The sequence below is a fragment of the Neophocaena asiaeorientalis genome, unplaced genomic scaffold, assembly GCF_003031525.2.
Source record: "Neophocaena asiaeorientalis asiaeorientalis breed wild unplaced genomic scaffold, Neophocaena_asiaeorientalis_V1.1 scaffold160, whole genome shotgun sequence".
Taxonomy (NCBI): domain Eukaryota; kingdom Metazoa; phylum Chordata; class Mammalia; order Artiodactyla; family Phocoenidae; genus Neophocaena; species Neophocaena asiaeorientalis.
Window position 1 is genome coordinate 3692182 of NW_020175675.1, and position 18267 is coordinate 3710448.

Genomic DNA, 18267 nt, shown 5'->3' on the forward strand with positions numbered 1-18267 from the left:
AGGGATGGAGCACTTTCTGTTAGTTCAGTCTGGCCCTCTGATTTTATTCCTGCAAGGAGAAAGGAAATGCCTCGTATGTTTAAGGTAAGTGTGCATACTGCCATTGGATCCCTTGTATGTTTTGTTTCATCCCTTTGTTGACTGTTCCTAGGGGTCAGGGCTCCTTGAGTTACTGAAGGTACCTGGAGGTTGAGATTTTAGAAGTGCTGTGAGATAGTTTCTCTCCCTCTCCCACTTGCCACAAGAAATCTAGCCCTTTATTCTTATTCAAAAATACTATAAATAGCTTTTTGCAGGTGTCACGTCTTTCATCCTACAGTTAAATCTGAGACTTAAAATAAAAATGTTCCTGAGGGTGTCCATTCATTCCACACTAAGGTAACAGGACAGATATAATTCATCGCTGAAAACAGGGGAAGCTTACAAAGCAGAATGGTACTGGGGTGGGGGGTGTGAAAGAAGAAGGAAAAAACAGTAACAGAGGAAGAGAGACCATATACTTCCGGATCAGACGAGGAAGGTCATCGATTCATGGACCTGCAGTAGCATGAATACACAACTTCTAAAACTGAAGGTACTTTGTAAAGTAAGTCTCCTCTGAGGCAACATTTTGAAGTCATAATTCAGATTCAAACCAAGAGTACAAAATGGAAAAATTGGGGAAAGATGTTGTTTTGCAAACTCTAAAATATAGACACTCTGCTCTTTAAAATTCATGTAAAAAATAAAAGTGATTCTGGAATGGATTAAATAAAGTGACAGAGAAAGCAAAGGGCTGTTATCCCCTCGAGACCCATGTGGTTACAGTCAACCTAGGAATCTTGGTTTAACAAAGGCCAGACAGGAGTATTCTTAGTTCCTTAGTGCAAAGATAGACATCTATTTAGACTGTACCCAACCACCAAGAGACTACAAAGACCTGGCCATTTGGAACTGACTTACAGTGGGAATTTATAAAGTCATTGCTGCTAACTTCATGCTCACAAAAGAAAGTTTTATATATAAATTTAGAGTTCTGCTAGCTTAATCATGTATCTTAAAATTTAAATCTGATTTGCCATTTACTAGTATAATGTAAGTTATAGGCATGTAGCAACCAGGAAAACAAGTGTTTTTGAATATTTCTAACTTAACAACAAAAAACTCCTTAACATTCTGTAATATCACAATTGATTATGATGATTGCCATTGCAGAACATATTGCCGTTTCAGAGGTAATCTAAAGATGCAAAGCTGTGTGTTAGAATTAAAGAAATAGAAAGTCTCAGAGTGGAGGTCCTGGCATCAGACTGCCTGCATTCTACCCTGCTGTACTCCTGTCCTCTCACTGATAAAATGGAGAGAATAGCAGTAACTACCCACTGAGGTTTCTGTGAGGATTTAATCAATTAACACCTGTCAATTTCTTAGAGCAGTTTCTGGTACAGAGTCAGCATTCAATAAATGGTAGCTATTTTCATTTGATGAAGTACAAGATTTTAGGTAGTCAGAGAACACCGGTGGCTTTATGAGGATCAAAATAGACGTGATTCTGACACTTTGCTTTTGGCCTGCTTCTGATACTCACGTCATCTATTTTACTACTAGGAAGAGGGTAACTGTATTACAAGTGTCATTTAACAATGGTGAGTTTTATGAAAAATGCTAGACAGGCTGGCATAAAGAATGTTTGCTTTCTTATAACCTAGATATTCCTTAAATCATTCTAGGTCACAGCTTCCCAGCTCTCAGCATCTAGTAATAGATATTCAATCCCAATCTTAGCAAATAGCGAGAATGAGAAGAGTGAGTGGGTGGGTGTGCTGAGTGAATTGCACAAAATATTGAGAAAAAGTAATTCCAGAGACCGCTCAGTCTATGTTCTGAAAGAGGCTTATGACAGCAAGTTACCCCTGATCAAAACCACCCAGACAGCTGCAATCATAGGTATGGATTTACAACATTTATCTCGCTAGGTTCCTACACTTCACCACAGCCCCAATGTTGAAATCTGAAAACCTTAACTTTATCCACAATTCATTTGTCAGCAAAACCTTAGTGAATGAGGCTTACCTGGGGGTGGAGGGCTGTCTTTCCACTTCTATCCCACAGCTACTCATCAGATTCTCTGCAAAAATATATTTGATTATACGATGGCTCCCCAGGCCCTGCCTGAAAGGGTGTTTCTTTAATCTACCTTTCAAATCTTTTCAATCTACCTTTTCAAGTCTGAAAAATTATGAGTTCCCAAACACATCTGGCCCCAAACACATAAGGGGTGTGACCCTGTGTGTAACTGTGAACTACCTACCTTAAGGACAGAGACTGTCTTTCAAATCCCAATGTCCAATACTCAATAAATAAGTGAAAATCAAGTGAATCAATGAATGAATTGCTAAGATCAATACTGAAAGTTTTATCAATAGACAAGAATACTTGCATTTCTTAAACAGCATTTCTTCTGCATTAGATGCTGGTGACAATAGAGCCACTTAGCTATTTCCTCCTGGGGGTCACGGAGCTAGCTACTAAACTTCATGTGTTAAATGCAGATAATTCCAGTTTTTCAGTTATGGAGAGGATTAAATGAGCTTATATATGTAAAGTCTGTGCTTTGTATTCAAAGTCTTCACTTAATGTGCTATCTTTGCACTTTTTTAGTTCTCACTATGTTGTGACATACCTCCCCATGCTGTTTTAGCTCAGGCCAAGGGCACCAAATTATTTTATAAAATTTTTTCGTTCATTAAACATCACTTATAGAAAATTTGACAGTTTATCATTACTTGAATATTATACTTTCTCCAAGTATTCATAAAGATTACTTTGCAAAATGATCTTTCTATTGAGAAAAGTAATGTTTTATTATGCTTATTTCTGTAATGTGAAAGAAAAATCATAGTGCCAATTATTTATTCTTATGTTTCTTTTCACTGTAGTATTGCTAAATATATATTTAATTTGACTTTGAAACTTTTTCAACATTGATAAACTTGTCCAGTTTATTTTATTAGCTTCACTTAATGTTTGCCCCCCAAAATACTTGATATTTTAATTTATGTGTCAAATATAGATCACAAAAGAATCGCTCTGGGAAGTGAAGAAGGGTTATTTGTTGTCCACGTTACCTTAGATGATAAGGAGAGTGTTTACTGTTCTGGAATAACTTTAAACTCTAATAATAATAATATCAGGTTGTTCTCTTCTTTTCTGTAAAAGAAAATTTCCACATCTGGTTCGATGTGCTTTCAAGTCAAATGATGACTTTTCTACTTTCAGAGATCCATAATCTTCCAGAGCCCAAATATCTTTTAAAAAAAAATTTATTGGAGTATAGTTGATTTACAATGTTGTGTTAGTTTCAGGTGTACAGCAAAGTGATTCAGTTATACATACACATGTATTCATTCTTTTTCAGATTCTTTACCCATATAGGTTATTACAGAAGATTGAGTAGAGCTCTCAGTAGATCCTTCTTGGTTATCTATTTTATATATAGTAGTGTGTCCAAATATCTTCACAAGTGATTTTATCTAATAAGTGCATTGTAAGAACTTAGTTTACCATCTTCAAGTTGGTTCATGAAAGGAAACACTTCTGCTTGAATCCCCCTCCCCCACTAGTACATTGACACCTCAAAGAGTAACAACATAAAGTGAATACTTCCCAGATAAGACCGCAGAGTTCTCTGTTTCTGTTTTTGTTTTGTTTGTTTTTGTTTGGATCTAATGGTTGTTTGAGGGAGAAATGGGGGAGTAGATGAAATGAAGAGGAGTCATTGTAATATAGATGTTCTCTTGAATGTCTTGCACTCTAATGATAAGTTAGTTAAAGGAGAACCTGCATTTGAAGGGCATTAGCTATTCTCCATTGAAGGCTTCCCATGCTGTCTGGGTGACTCAGTCCTGGTGAGGAGACCCATGAAAGGTCCACCAGGTGCCAGCATAAGAGCAGGGACTTGTCTCTTTTTGTTCAGCTCTGTATCTTATGCACTTAAACAGTGCCTGGCACATAGTAGTCAATCAACAAATACTTGTGTAATAAAAGAATCACTTTAGTGCTGGAAAAAAAAAGACAGTTTTTTTCCCTAAAGAAGCAGTATATTGGGAATTCCCTGGTGGTCCAGTGGTTAGGACTCGGCACTTTCATTGCCAGGGCTCTGGGTTTGATCCCTGGTAGGATCTAGATCCTGCAAGCTGCTCGGCAAGGCCAAAAAAAGAAAAAAGAAAAAGAAAAAGCAGTATATTTCCACTTGTCAGACATTGAGGGTGTTCGCCTTGCTGTCTGGAATCTCAGGATTGAGTTTAGTGCTTTATTATGCTAATTTTATGTTTAAGGTAATTATGTTATCTATGGAATAATTATTATTATTTTTTTAACCTATATAATTTTTGATCTCTTATGCTCTTCCTATCCCTTTTTAGTCCTTCTCAAACCTACCCTTTGAGTTTATGTCTGTGATTTTATTAGAACCTGATTTAAATCCATTGGAGTAAAAATTGGAAAGAATTTTAAAATAGGAAAACATTCTTCTGCACAGCAAAGAAAACCATCAACAAAAGGAAAAGGCAACCTACCGAATGGGAAAAAATATTTGCAAATCATAGCTGATAAGGGGTTAATATCCAAAATATATAAAAACTCATAAAACTCAATAGCACAAAAACTAAGCAATCTGATTAAAAGATAGACAGAGGATCTGAATAGATATTTTCCCAAAGAAGACATACAGACGGCCAACAGATACATGAAAGTGCTCAAAATCACTAGGGGAATGCAAATCAAAGCCACAATAAGATATCACCTCATATCTGTTAGAATAGCTATTATTAAAAAGCCAAGAAATAATAAGTGTTGTTGAGGATGTGGAGAAAAGAGAACCGTTGTTTACTGTTGATGAGAATGTATATTGTTGCAGCCATATGGAAAACAGTATTGAAATTCCTCAAAAATTAAAAATAGAGCTACCATATGATCCAGCAATTCCACTTCTGGATAGTTATTCAAATCAAACAAAAATACTAACTTGAAAAGATATCGCACCTCCATGTTCCTTGCAGCGTTATTTGTAATAGTCAAGATATGGAAACAACCTAAATGTCTACAAATGGATGAATGGATAAATGTGAGATATATATACATACATACATTATATATGTATATATATATATATATATATCATGGCTGAATATCATATTCAGCCATAAAAAAGAAAGAAATCTTCCCATTTACGACAACATGAATGGACCTCGAGGTTGTTACTCTAAGTTAAGGAAGTCAGAGAAAGACAAATACCATATGACCTCACTTGTATGTGGAATCTAAACAAACACGTTCATAGATGCAGAAAACAATCTGTGGTTGCCAGAGGTGGGGGTAATGGGCAAAATGGGTGAAGGGGTTTTAAAGGTATAAACTTCCAATCATAAAATAAATAAGTCCTTGGTATGTCATGTACAGCAACATGATCATAGTTAATAATACTGTATTGTGTATTTGAAAGTTGCTAAGAGAGTAGATCTTAAAAATTTTTATTACAAGAAAAAATTGTAATTATCTACAATGTTGGATGTTAACTAGATTTATTGTGGTTACCATTTCTCAGTACACACAAATATTGAGTCATTATGTTGTACACCTGAAACTAATATAATGTTATATGTCAAATATACCTCAATAAAGAAAATTAAAAAGTAAGAAAACATTGCTATTTGAAGGTGACTTGCTGTTTTATTTGTAGAGAAATTACTCAAGTTAATGACACTAAGAAGATTTATCAGATCATTTTTATTGGGAAAAATGTCTTAATTGCTTATGAGTAAAATTTGGAGAACAGTTGAAATAAGTAAACAGAAGTTATTTAGAATTTTAAAATGACTTACAAATATGCTTACTTGTGTAGAAATTATTTGCATTGGCTACATGAAGAAGATTCACCAGATTGAGCTTATCCCCCATGGCCAGATGGTTGCAGTGATCTCAAGACGAAGTTACCATGTGCAGCTGTTGCCCATGTCAGCTTTGGATGGACAAAAGACTGATATTCACAAGCTGGCAGAAACCAAAGGGTGCGAGACCATGATTTCTGGAACAGTGTGCCAAGGGGCCCATACATGCCTCTGTGTGGCTAGGAAAAGCCAAATCTTCTGTTATGAGCTGTTTCAGAGCAAGAAAATTTCTCACAGAAAATTTAAAGAGCTCCAAATCCCAACCAATGTCCAGTAGATGAGCATCTTCAGCAAACAGCTCTGTGTAGGATTCCAATCAGGATTCCTGAGATACCCCTTGAGGAGAGAAGGAATTCCATACAGGATGCTGCACTCCCATGACCCTACACTGTCATTTATTGCACATCAACCAGTGGACGCTCTCTGTGCAACTGAGATCTCTAGTACTGCGTATCTGTTATGTTTTAAGAGCGTTGGCGTTTACACTGACAACGGGGGCCTCAGATCTAGGCCAGTTGAACTGATGTGGCCAGCAAATCCAAGTTATTGCCGTAAGGCTATCTTACAATTTATTTCCTTGTCTCTCTGTACCTTTCCAACCTTGTTATTACAATTCTATATCATATGACTAAATATTGTTAATGACGGTTTTATTTTTGAAAACTACATCACTGAAGAATTTTCCTAAGTTGTCTATGTCTTTTTAAGTAGAATAGCTCTAAAGAAGTTATATCTAAGTCATACATGTGAAATAACTTAGCCTTTAATTTATACTATATTCATTGGATAATTTACCTTGAATATATTCTTAATCCAGGTTGTTGCTTTTTGTAAGGTCCTAAGTAGATATCTTCATGGTCACTGAAAATCACATAAGCATTAATTAACCATAAGAAATATTTACTAAGTAGATTACATTTTGCCTTTTAGATTTAGCTTATGTAAAGTCTACATAGAATGTTCCTAAATAATTTTAGCCTATTTGATATTTCATTGATGCAGGCCATCATTTTATAAATTTAATACAGCATTTTTTATTCACTTAGAGAATAGTAATTGAGCACTTAATATGAACTTACTATGCTAAAAGTTAAGGGCACAATATTAAACATGGTGAAATAGTCTGTATCTTTATTGAGATTATAATCATGATATGAGATCAATAATTAAATTAAGCAAGTGCTGTGATAGGGGAATACAGTATTCTACAGGAGCATGTAGGAGGGACACAATCCAAACTGGTGAGTCTGGAAAGGCCAGCTAAAAAAACGAGAAGCGTTTTTTTCTTTCAGCACTTAAAAAATGTCATTCTATTTTCTTCTGGTATCCATTTTTCCAGTGAGAAATCAACCATTTTTATTGTTGTTCCCTCTGTCTTTTCTATTTGGCAAACTTTAAGATTTTCTCATTACCTTTGGTTTTCAGCGATTTGACTGCGATGTGTTTACATGTGAGTTTCTTTGTATATATTCTGCAGAGGATTTTCAGGACTTTTTGGATCTGAAGATTGATATCTTTCATTAATTTTGGAAAATGTTTAGGCATTATATTTTCTAAAATTTTTTTTAACCTATTTTCTCTTTTCTGGAGATCCAATTACATGTATATTACACCTCTTGACTTTGTTCTACAAGTTGTTGAGGCTCTGCTTTTTAAAAATCTTTTTTTCCTTCTCTACTTCAGTTTAGATAATTTATACTGATTATATCTTCAGTTTCACTGATCTTTTACGCCTGGTTTGTCCAGGGATTTTTAAGCATTTCAGGTATTATATTCCTCTGTTCTATAATTTCAAGTATTTTTTTTGAAATTTCCATTTCTTTGCTAGATTTCTCCTCTCTGCCAATTTGTTTATATTTTTTCACAAAGTCTTAAACTATTTATACAATTATTTATAATCATTCCAACATATGGCCTCTATGGGTCTGCTTCTACTGATTCTTTTTTTGATTAAAGCTGTTATTTTCCTGCTTTTTTACAGGTCTTATTATTTTTTTAAATCTTTGCTGAACATTATGAATGCTATGATACAGGGACTCTGGGTTATATTATGTATATCTCTAGAGGGTGTTGTGTGTTTTGTTCTGACAAACAATTAACCTACTGATGAATTACTTTAGTTTTGCTGAGGCTTGGAATTAGACTTTGTTAGGGTGGGCCTATTTTGTCTTTTCTTCTAGTCCTCATGCCCAAAGAATGGCCTTTCTGGGTCTCAACTGAATGCCTAGGGTTTTCACCAATGTCTCTCTACTCTGGTTCAGAAATCTAACGTCTTTCCAGCACTGTACTACCTATGAAATTTCTGTTCACTCTCAATGCTCTGTGTGAGTCTTGTGGAATCTTGCTCTGCCTGTGTGCAGTTTTGGATTTGGCCAGGAAGTTCAAGGGAACAGCTGTGCAGATTTCTGGGACACCTTTCTTTGTGGCTCTTTCCTCTGAGTACTCTGTCTTGCAAATTCCAGACACATTAGAATCTGTTTCCTCTGTCTGGCAAAACGTCAACTCTCTGCTTGGGTTCCATTTTCCTGCATAGCAGTTTTGGAAATTTCCCTTAGGCAAAGAAACAGGGGAATGTGGGACCCACCTTATATATTTATCTTCTTTTACGAATGGCAGTCCTGTGCTTCCTACTAACTAATGCCTAAAAACAGTTATTTCATATCACTTGTCCATTTTTATAAGTATTGATGGTGGGAGGGTAATTCCAATGGCAGATGACTCTGTCATAACTGGAAAAGGCCATTGATATCGCATTTTGTGAGGAACTATAATAAGTTCACTGTTTCAGGCATGGAGTTCAAGATAAGAGTTCAAGAGATGGGACTGGAGAAGTTCTCATGAACCAGATCACAGACGCACTGACATGGTTAGAGTTGCACTTCAGAAACATCCCTAGGTTCTAGTGGTGAGGTAAACGATAAATGAGAGGTGAGACTGGAGCCCAAGAGACCAACTAGGAGGTCATTGTAGAAATTGTGGATTAAAATTATGTATGGTAGAGACAGTTGGGATGGAGAGGAGACAAGTTGAGAGATATTGAGGAGATATAATTGAAAAAACTTTGCTTTACAAAGCTTTGATTAGAAGTGGAAGCTCAGGGACCAGAGAATCAGGATTTCCTAGTTGAGAAAATGAGTGATGCCACTGATATTACTGAGATAATAAAACACAAGGTGGGACAGATTCGGATGGACAGAGGAGGAAGGGATATGATAGCTTAATATTTTTTCTTTTTTGTTGAGTTGTTGAAGTATTTGAAATAAAATCCCAAACATTATTTTCATTCCACTTCTACACACCTTAACATACATCTCTAAAAATATGGTCATTTTCTCATAAAACCACATTGCTATTATCACCTCTGAAGAAATTACCAATGATTCTTTTTTACCATCCAGTAGTCCATATTCAAATATTGCTGATTATCATAAAGACATCTCTTTTGACAGTGTATTTCTTGGAATCAGAATCCAAAAATGGTCCACACATGGCATGTTATGGTTATCTCTTAAATATCTTTTAATCCTGAGTTGTTTTCCACACCATTGATTTGCTCTACTGTAGGATGTTCTACAATCTGGATCTGTCTGTTTCCTCGTGGTGCTTTCTAACTTCTTCCTCTACATCCTGAATTTCCTACAACTGAAAATGAGCATTAATGGCTTCTAATAAGAGTAATTTCTTACTAGTTTTGTATGTCACGCTGAACGCATCAGAACACACAATGTCTGGCCATCCCATTTGTTGTAAAGCTAAAATCAATGACTAGTTTCTGGCATTATCAGCCTGGTTCCTTGGACACACTGAGTTTGTACTTCCAGTGCGAGAGTAAACAGAGTGAGAGAGAATAGGACATAGGCCAGAGGACCAAGAAACATAAATATTAGAGAGATGGTCAGAGAGCAAGAAGCCCACAAAGGAAACTGAGAGGGAGAATTGTAGGAGGCAAGTATTGCTGAGCTTTCAAGTAAGACAAAGACTGAAACGTGTCTGTTGGTTTTAGGAATAATGGACGGTTAATGGCTTGTAGTGAGAGCAGTTTTAATGGATGGGTTAAGACACAAGTCAGATTGCCATGGACTGGGTGTCAGTAGGGCTGGGAAGTGGAGGATGTGAAATGTAAATGACACTTTCAAGAGTTGACCACAGAAGAAAGGGAAGAGATGGCACAACATGAGTGTAGGAAGTGTTGTTAATTATATTGCTGTTGCTTTAATGGGGAGACATATTCATGTTGAGGTGAGTATTCAGGAGCCATAAGATGTTGTTATTAATAAAGTGGAAAGTTCCAAAAATGTTACTGGCTGGAAGTTCTTTCTGTTTTGCTCATCAATTTCACTCCCCAGATATACTTTTTTAATCTTACACTATATTCTTTTTGGCAGTTGACCTGGTTTAGGAACCATAGATTTTGAAATGTTATGAAATTTCTTAATAAAGCTGCTGTTAGATGTAGGTGTTAGAAAGATTGTTGTCAGACTTTACATATGTGTTGTACTATATAATTTGACCCATGCGCATCATTTATGTGCCATTTTAATTTATGTTAACCCTGTGTATCAAAAAAAAAGATTTTGAGGCAGCTATTATATGATAATTATAATATTATTATGGGATTCTCTTTGGATTCCACTCTGAAGGTATTTTTTATAATGTATTTGGGCTTAGCAGATATAATTAATCATGAATACCATATGATTCCGTTTATTTATTTAACATCTTTATTGGAGTAAAATTGCTTTACAATGATGTGTTAGTTTCTGCTTTATAACAAAGTGAATCAACTTTACATATACATATATCCCCATATCTCCTCTCTCTTGCGTCTCCCTTCCACCCTCCCTATCCCACCCCTTTAGGAGGTCACAAAGCACTGAGCTGATCTCCCTGTGCTATGTGGCTGCTTCCCACTAGCTATCTATTTTACATTTGGTAGTATATATATTTCCAGGCCACTCTCACTTCGTCCCAGCTTATCCTTCCCCCTCCCTGTGTCCTCAAGTCCAGTCTCTACCTCTGCGTCTTTATTCCTGTCCTGCCCCTAGGTTCTTCAGAACCATTTTTTTTTACTTTTTTAGATTCCATATGATAGATCTAAGTCTATCCACCTCAATACAAATAACTCAATGTTGTTTCTTTTTATGGCTGAGTAATATTCCATTGTATATATGTGACACATCTTCTTTATCCATTCATCTGTCGATGGACACTTGGGTTGCTTCCATGTCCTGGCCATTGTAAATAGAGCTGCAATGAACATTGTGGTACATGACTTTTTGAATTATGGTTTTCTCGGGATATATGCCTAGTAGTGGGATTGCTGGGCCGTAAGGTAGTTCTAGCTTTAGTTTCTTAAGGAACCTCCATACTGTTCTCCATAGTGGCTGTATCAATTTACATTTCCATGAACAGTGCAACAGGGCTCCCTTTTCTCCACACCCTCTCTAGCATTTATTGTTTGTAGATTTATTGATGATGGCCATTCTGATTGGTGTGAGGTGGATACCTCACTGAGGTTTTGATTTGCATTTCTCTAATGATTAGTGATGTTGAGTATCCTTTCATGTGTTTGTTGGCAATTTGTATATATTCTTTGGAGAAATGCCTATTTCGGGCTTCTGCCCATTTTTGGATTGGGCTTTTTTTTTTTTTTTTGATATTGAGCTGCATGGACTGCTTATAAATTTTGGAGATTAATCTTTTGTAAGTTGTTTCATTTGTAAATATTTTCTCCCATTCTGAGTGTTGTCTTTTAGTCTTGTTTATGTTTTCCTTTGCTGTGCAAAAGCTTTTAAGTTTCATTAGGTCCCATTTGTTTATTTTTGTCTTTATTTCCATGTCTCTAGTAGGTGGGTAAAAAAGGATCTTGCTGTGATTTATGTCATAGAGTGTTCTGCCTATGTTTTCCTCTAAGAGTTTTATAGTGTCTGGCCTTACATTTAGGTCCTTTAATCCATTTTGAGTTTATTTTTGTGTATGATGTTAGGGAGTGTTCTAATTTCATTCTTTCACATGTAGCTGTCCAGTTTTCCCATCACCACTTATTGAAGAGGCCATCTTTTCTCCATTGTATATTCTTGCCTCCTTTATCAAAAATAAGGTGACCAGAGCTTCCCTGGTGGCACAGTCGTTGTGGGTCCGCCTGCCAATGCAGGGGACATGAGTTCATGCCCCAGTCCGGGAGGATCCCACATGCTGCAGAGTGGCTGGCCCGTGAACCATGGCTGCTGAGCCTGCGTGTCCAGAGCCTGTGCTCTGCAACGGGAGAGGCCACAGCAGTGAGAGGCCCGCGTAACCCCCACCCCCACAAAAAAAATAAGGTGCCCATATGTGCGTGGGTTTATCTCTGGGCTTTCTATCCTGTTCCATTGATCTATCTTTCTGATTTTGTGCCGGTACCATACTGTCCTGATTACTGTAGCCTTGTAGTATTGTCTGAAGTCAGGGAGCCTGATTCCTCCAGCTCTGTTTTTCTTTCTCAAGATTGCTTTGGCTATTCGGGGTCTTTTGTGTTTCCATACAAAGTGTGAAATTTTTCTAGTTCTGTGAAAAATGCCATTGGTAGTTTGGTAGGGATTGCATTGAATCTGTAGATTGCTTTGGATAGTATTGTTATTTATCTGCGTCTTTATTCCTGTCCTGCCCCTAGGTTCTTCAGAACCATTTTTTTTTTTACTTTTTTAGATTCCATATGACAGATCTAAGTCTATCCACCTCAATACAAATAACTCAATGTTGTTTCTTTTTATGGCTGAGTAATATTCCATTGTATATATGTGACACATCTTCTTTATCCATTCATCTGTCGATGGACACTTGGGTTGCTTCCATGTGCTGGCCATTGTAAATAGAGCTGCAATGAACATTGTGGTACATGACTTTTTGAATTATGGTTTTCTCGGGATATATGCCTAGTAGTGGGATTGCTGGGCCGTAAGGTAGTTCTAGCTTTAGTTTCTTAAGGAACCTCCATACTGTTCTCCATAGTGGCTGTATCAATTTACATTTCCATGAACAGTGCAACAGGGCTCCCTTTTCTCCACACCCTCTCTAGCATTTATTGTTTGTAGATTTATTGATGATGGCCATTCTGACTGGTGTGAGGTGGATACCTCACTGAGGTTTTGATTTGCATTTCTCTAATGATTAGTGATGTTGAGTATCCTTTCATGTGTTTGTTGGCAATTTGTATATATTCTTTGGAGAAATGCCTATTTCGGGCTTCTGCCCATTTTTGGATTGGGCTTTTTTTTTTTTTTTTGATATTGAGCTGCATGGACTGCTTATAAATTTTGGAGATTAATCTTTTGTAAGTTGTTTCATTTGTAAATATTTTCTCCCATTCTGAGTGTTGTCTTTTAGTCTTGTTTATGTTTTCCTTTGCTGTGCAAAAGCTTTTAAGTTTCATTAGGTCCCATTTGTTTATTTTTGTCTTTATTTCCATGTCTCTAGTAGGTGGGTAAAAAAGGATCTTGCTGTGATTTATGTCATAGAGTGTTCTGCCTATGTTTTCCTCTAAGAGTTTTATAGTGTCTGGCCTTACATTTAGGTCCTTTAATCCATTTTGAGTTTATTTTTGTGTATGATGTTAGGGAGTGTTCTAATTTCATTCTTTCACATGTAGCTGTCCAGTTTTCCCATCACCACTTATTGAAGAGGCCATCTTTTCTCCATTGTATATTCTTGCCTCCTTTATCAAAAATAAGGTGACCAGAGCTTCCCTGGTGACACAGTCGTTGTGGGTCCGCCTGCCAATGCAGGGGACATGAGTTCATGCCCCAGTCCGGGAGGATCCCACATGCTGCAGAGTGGCTGGCCCGTGAACCATGGCTGCTGAGCCTGCGTGTCCAGAGCCTGTGCTCTGCAACGGGAGAGGCCACAGCAGTGAGAGGCCCGCGTAACCCCCACCCCCACAAAAAAAATAAGGTGCCCATATGTGCGTGGGTTTATCTCTGAGTTTTCTATCCTGTTCCATTGATCTATCTTTCTGATTTTGTGCCGGTACCATACTGTCCTGATTACTGTAGCCTTGTAGTATTGTCTGAAGTCAGGGAGCCTGATTCCTCCAGCTCTGTTTTTCTTTCTCAAGATTGCTTTGGCTATTCGGGGTCTTTTGTGTTTCCATACAAAGTGTGAAATTTTTCTAGTTCTGTGAAAAATGCCATTGGTAGTTTGGTAGGGATTGCATTGAATCTGTAGATTGCTTTGGATAGTATTGTTATTTTCACAATGTTGATTCTTCCAATCCAAGAACATGGTAATTCTATCCATCTGTTTGTATCATCTTTAATTTCTTTCATCAGTGTCTTATAGTTTTCTGCATACAGGTCTTTTATCTCCTTTGGTAGGTTTATTCCTAGGTATTTTGTTCTTTTTGTTACAATGGTAAATGGGAGTGTTTCCTTAATTTCTCTTTCAGATTTTTCATCATTAGTGTATAGGAATGCAAGAGATTTCTGTGCATTAATTTTGTATCCTGCTACTTTACCAAATTCATTGATTAGCTCTAGTAGTTTTCTGGTAGCATCTTTAAGATTCTCTATGTATAGTATCATGTCATCTGCAAACAGGGACAGCTTTACTTCTTCTTTTCTGATTTGGATTCCTTTTATTTCTTTTTCTTCTCTGATTGCTGTGGCTAAAACTTCCAAAACTATGTTGAACAATAGTGGTGAGAGTGGATAACCTTGTTTTATTCCTGATCTTAGAGGAAATTGATTCCTTTCAGGTAACATTTTTGAAATGACAAAATTTTTGAAATGGAGTACAGAATATACTGATTCCCAGGGATTAAGGAAGGAGGGGAGGATGGAATGAAGGTGAGTGAGATTATAAAAAGGCACAATGAGGGATCCTTGGAGTTATTCTGTATCTTGACTTTGGCTGTAGACACCTGAACCTACACAGATGATATAATTGTATATACCTTCACGCACACAAACAGACACACACAGACATCCACACACATGAGTGCTAGTAAAACTGGGGAAATCTGCTTGAGATGGATAGGTCATCTCTATCAATGTCAGTATGCTAGATTTGCAAAATGTTACATTGGGGAAAACTGAGCAGAGCATGCAAGAGATCTTTCTGTGTTATTCTTACAACTGCATGTGAATCTATAATTATCCTAATAAAAATTCCAAGTAAAAAGTGAATCATGAAGTCCATGCTTGCTGTCACCTGCTCCACTTTTCCCAGGTTACAATGCCCCATATCTCTCAGTGTACAGTGAAAATGCAGTGGATATCATTGATGTGAACTCCATGGAATGGATCCAAACCATCCCCCTCAAGAAGGTGATTTGACATTGAGATCATGTGACTGATGAATTACTGACTGAAAATGGAAACTCAGTTGTGCCTTTGCTGTACTTACTAATGTGCACTTGGTGATTTGAAGGCTTAGCTAAGAGTGAAAATAACCACCAAAACCCAAATTGGTTAATTTTTTTACTAGTACAAGAGCTATTTTGTGATATTTAGTTGCACTATATAAGGTAGGATTGTCATGAAATAAATAAATGTACTATTTATTTATATAGATAATATAATATTAATATTTATAGCATACATTATAGATGTTACTTCCCACATTCAGTTTAGTTACTTGTGTTTATTACTAATTCTCACTTAGTATAATTTTGCACACTGTGAAGGAAAATTTTACTGGCAAAAAAAAAAAAAAAAAGGAAAAGTATATAGCCAAAACTGTGTTTTAGGATTCTATACACTGTGAAGGAAAATTTTACTGGCAAAAAAAAAAAAAGGAAAAGTATATAGCCAAAACTGTGTTTTAGGATTCTCAATTAGATTCTCACAGATTCATAATAAAATAAAAATTTTGTATCTTTTCTACAAATAATCTAAAATTTACATAAAATTTATAAGTAAAAACCTCTATTTTGTTAAAAGACCACGGAAGATTTAAGAATGATTAAATTCTGGCATATGTGGTGTATACATAGCAGGAGCCATCAAAAAGGAGTTTATACAGGAAAGGATGAAGGAAGTATTTACAATTATATGTGAGATTTTGCCTCACTTTAAACAATATAAGCAATGGGAAAAGCTTTTTTAAGGATGGTCCCACTACATAAAATATTAAAATACACTTTTCCAGCGTTCTAAACGTGAACAAGTCACATTTACTGTTTGATAAAATGAATTCACAAGGCAGATGAATCTTCTCAGGATAATTTTTTAGTTACTAATAACGTTTTAAAAGTTAATATAAAAATGAAATATATTGCTATTTAAGTTAGTGTTCAGATTTCTTTAATCTATGATATTCATGTTTCTGAAATTTTATCAATATGAGTTTGTAACACCATTTATTTTCTTTAATTTATGTTTTTGGGGTCTTTTTTTGAGACTACATTATTCTGGGGGGGGAGTTTAAGTAGAATATATTTATTCTTAATTCTTTATATGTAAGAAAATAGTCTTATAACTTAATTTTAAAAAAGTATTCACTGAAATGGTAATCTTGTTTTTTTTTATTATTTTAGAGTCAACGTTTGAATAGTGAAGGATTCCTAAATATTTTGCTTTTGGAGACAATCAAATTAATATATTTCAGAAATAAGAAGACAAGTAAGAAATGACTTCTTCTTAGTAGAAGTACTTCTAAGAGATCATGTCTCTAACTGACTGTCCAAGGTCACAGAGCTAGTGAGGGTCTGACATGGACACCTGTGCCCTTTACACACAGTCCTGGGATGCTCTCCTGGCAAAGTGGTTCTCCTTCATCCTTGCATAGCAGTAGAGATAAAAGCATTTACTTGTGGCACACTCCAGCTATTTTTAAGCAGGACTGATGGTTGGACATAAGCACCTGGAAACACTAATCTACCATTTGAATGCTCACTGTGAAAATTCATTCACTTCCCAGCAGGCTGTGCGTCCAGATGTGCTCCAAGCTGCAGTGCACACAGGGGAAGCAGATGCGGCCCACCCCACCACGCTGCTCCAACTTCTCCCGCTTACATTTTAGACTCTAGCAGATTTGGAATGTGAGAAAAGCCACAGGGATTCATTTATCTTTCTTTCTTATTTTATTCATAGCATGGAATACTTAATGTAGCAGAGAATTAGTTTGCTAGGGCTGCTAAAAAGTGCCACAGGGCTGGACAGCTTAAACCACAGAAATGTATTGTCTCACAGTCCTAGAGGCCAGAAGTCCGAGATCAGGATGTCAGCAGGGTTGGTTCCTTTTGAGGGCTGTGAGAGAAATCCTTTTCCCGGACTCTCTCCTAACTTCTGGTGACTTGCTGGCAATCTGTGTGTTCCTTGGCTTTTACATACATCACCCCTGATGTCGGCTTTCATCTTCATGTGACATATTCACTGTGCATGTCTGTGTATGAATTTCCTCTTTTTATAAGGACACAATCAGATTAGACCCCCACCCCAATGATTTCATCTTAACTTGATCATCTGCGAAGATCTTAATTCCAAATAAGTTCACATTCACATGCTCTGGGGGGGTTAGTATGACATATTTTGGGGGGACACAATTTAACCTATAAGAAGCTCTCTTATTTTCTTTTTGTAGTCTAATACAGTTTTGAGTGTTTCTGGGTGACATTTTGTTGACTTCTAGATATTAATAACTTAAACAGAGTAAGTCTTGAGTCTAAAGAAGGTGCATCTTTCCCCAAGATCAGAAGAGGCAGCAAGTAGAGAATGACTCTTACCTCCAGGAGAGAAGAATAAGATAATGACTCTTACCTCAGCACCTCTTCCTCCAGCAGTGGACCTCAGAAATGCTTTGCTCAGTTACAATTATTGTAATTGTTTTCATTTACAGAATGACTGGCCCTTTATGCTTGCCCCTGAAGCATAACAGACAGTTTTGATACACTTTAGCCACAAAAATCTGATAGGAGAAAAACATAGCATAGAAATGTGAGGGCAAATCAAACTGGAAAGACACCAACATGATTGCCCTCTCCTTCCAGTGAAATGATGTCATTTTATAGATAAGAGTCGCAATAAATTCATTTTTAAGTGTTGCTTACATTGAACATTAAATTCTGTTCATTAATACTGTTTTAATTCTTGAGAAATTTGCCATATTCATCCATTTTTAACTTTAAAAAATCAGAGCAGGGGGCTTCCCTGGTGGCGCAGTGGTTGAGAGTCTGCCTGCCAATGCAGGGGACACGGGTTCGTGCCCCGGTCCGGGAGGATCCCATATGCAGTGGAGCGGCTGGGCCCATGAGCCATGGCTGCTGAGCCTGCGCATCCGGAGCCTATGCTCCACAACGGGAGAGGCCACAACAGTGAGAGGACCGCATACCGCAAAAAAAAAAAAAAAAAGAAGAAGAAGGAAAAGG

General features: G+C 36.7%; 1 protein-coding gene across 1 annotated transcript in view; it reads left to right on the forward strand.

The window, feature by feature from the left end:
- The window catches only part of LOC112390838 (serine/threonine-protein kinase MRCK alpha-like), a 51628-nt gene that overhangs the window by 32951 nt on the left and 410 nt on the right, over positions 1-18267 (forward strand). The window contains 6 exon segments of the mRNA XM_024731916.1: positions 3-84; positions 1710-1926; positions 3053-3124; positions 5882-6478; positions 15129-15226; positions 16438-16522. Of these exon segments, the coding sequence (XP_024587684.1) occupies positions 3-84; positions 1710-1926; positions 3053-3124; positions 5882-6478; positions 15129-15226; positions 16438-16522 (1151 nt within the window).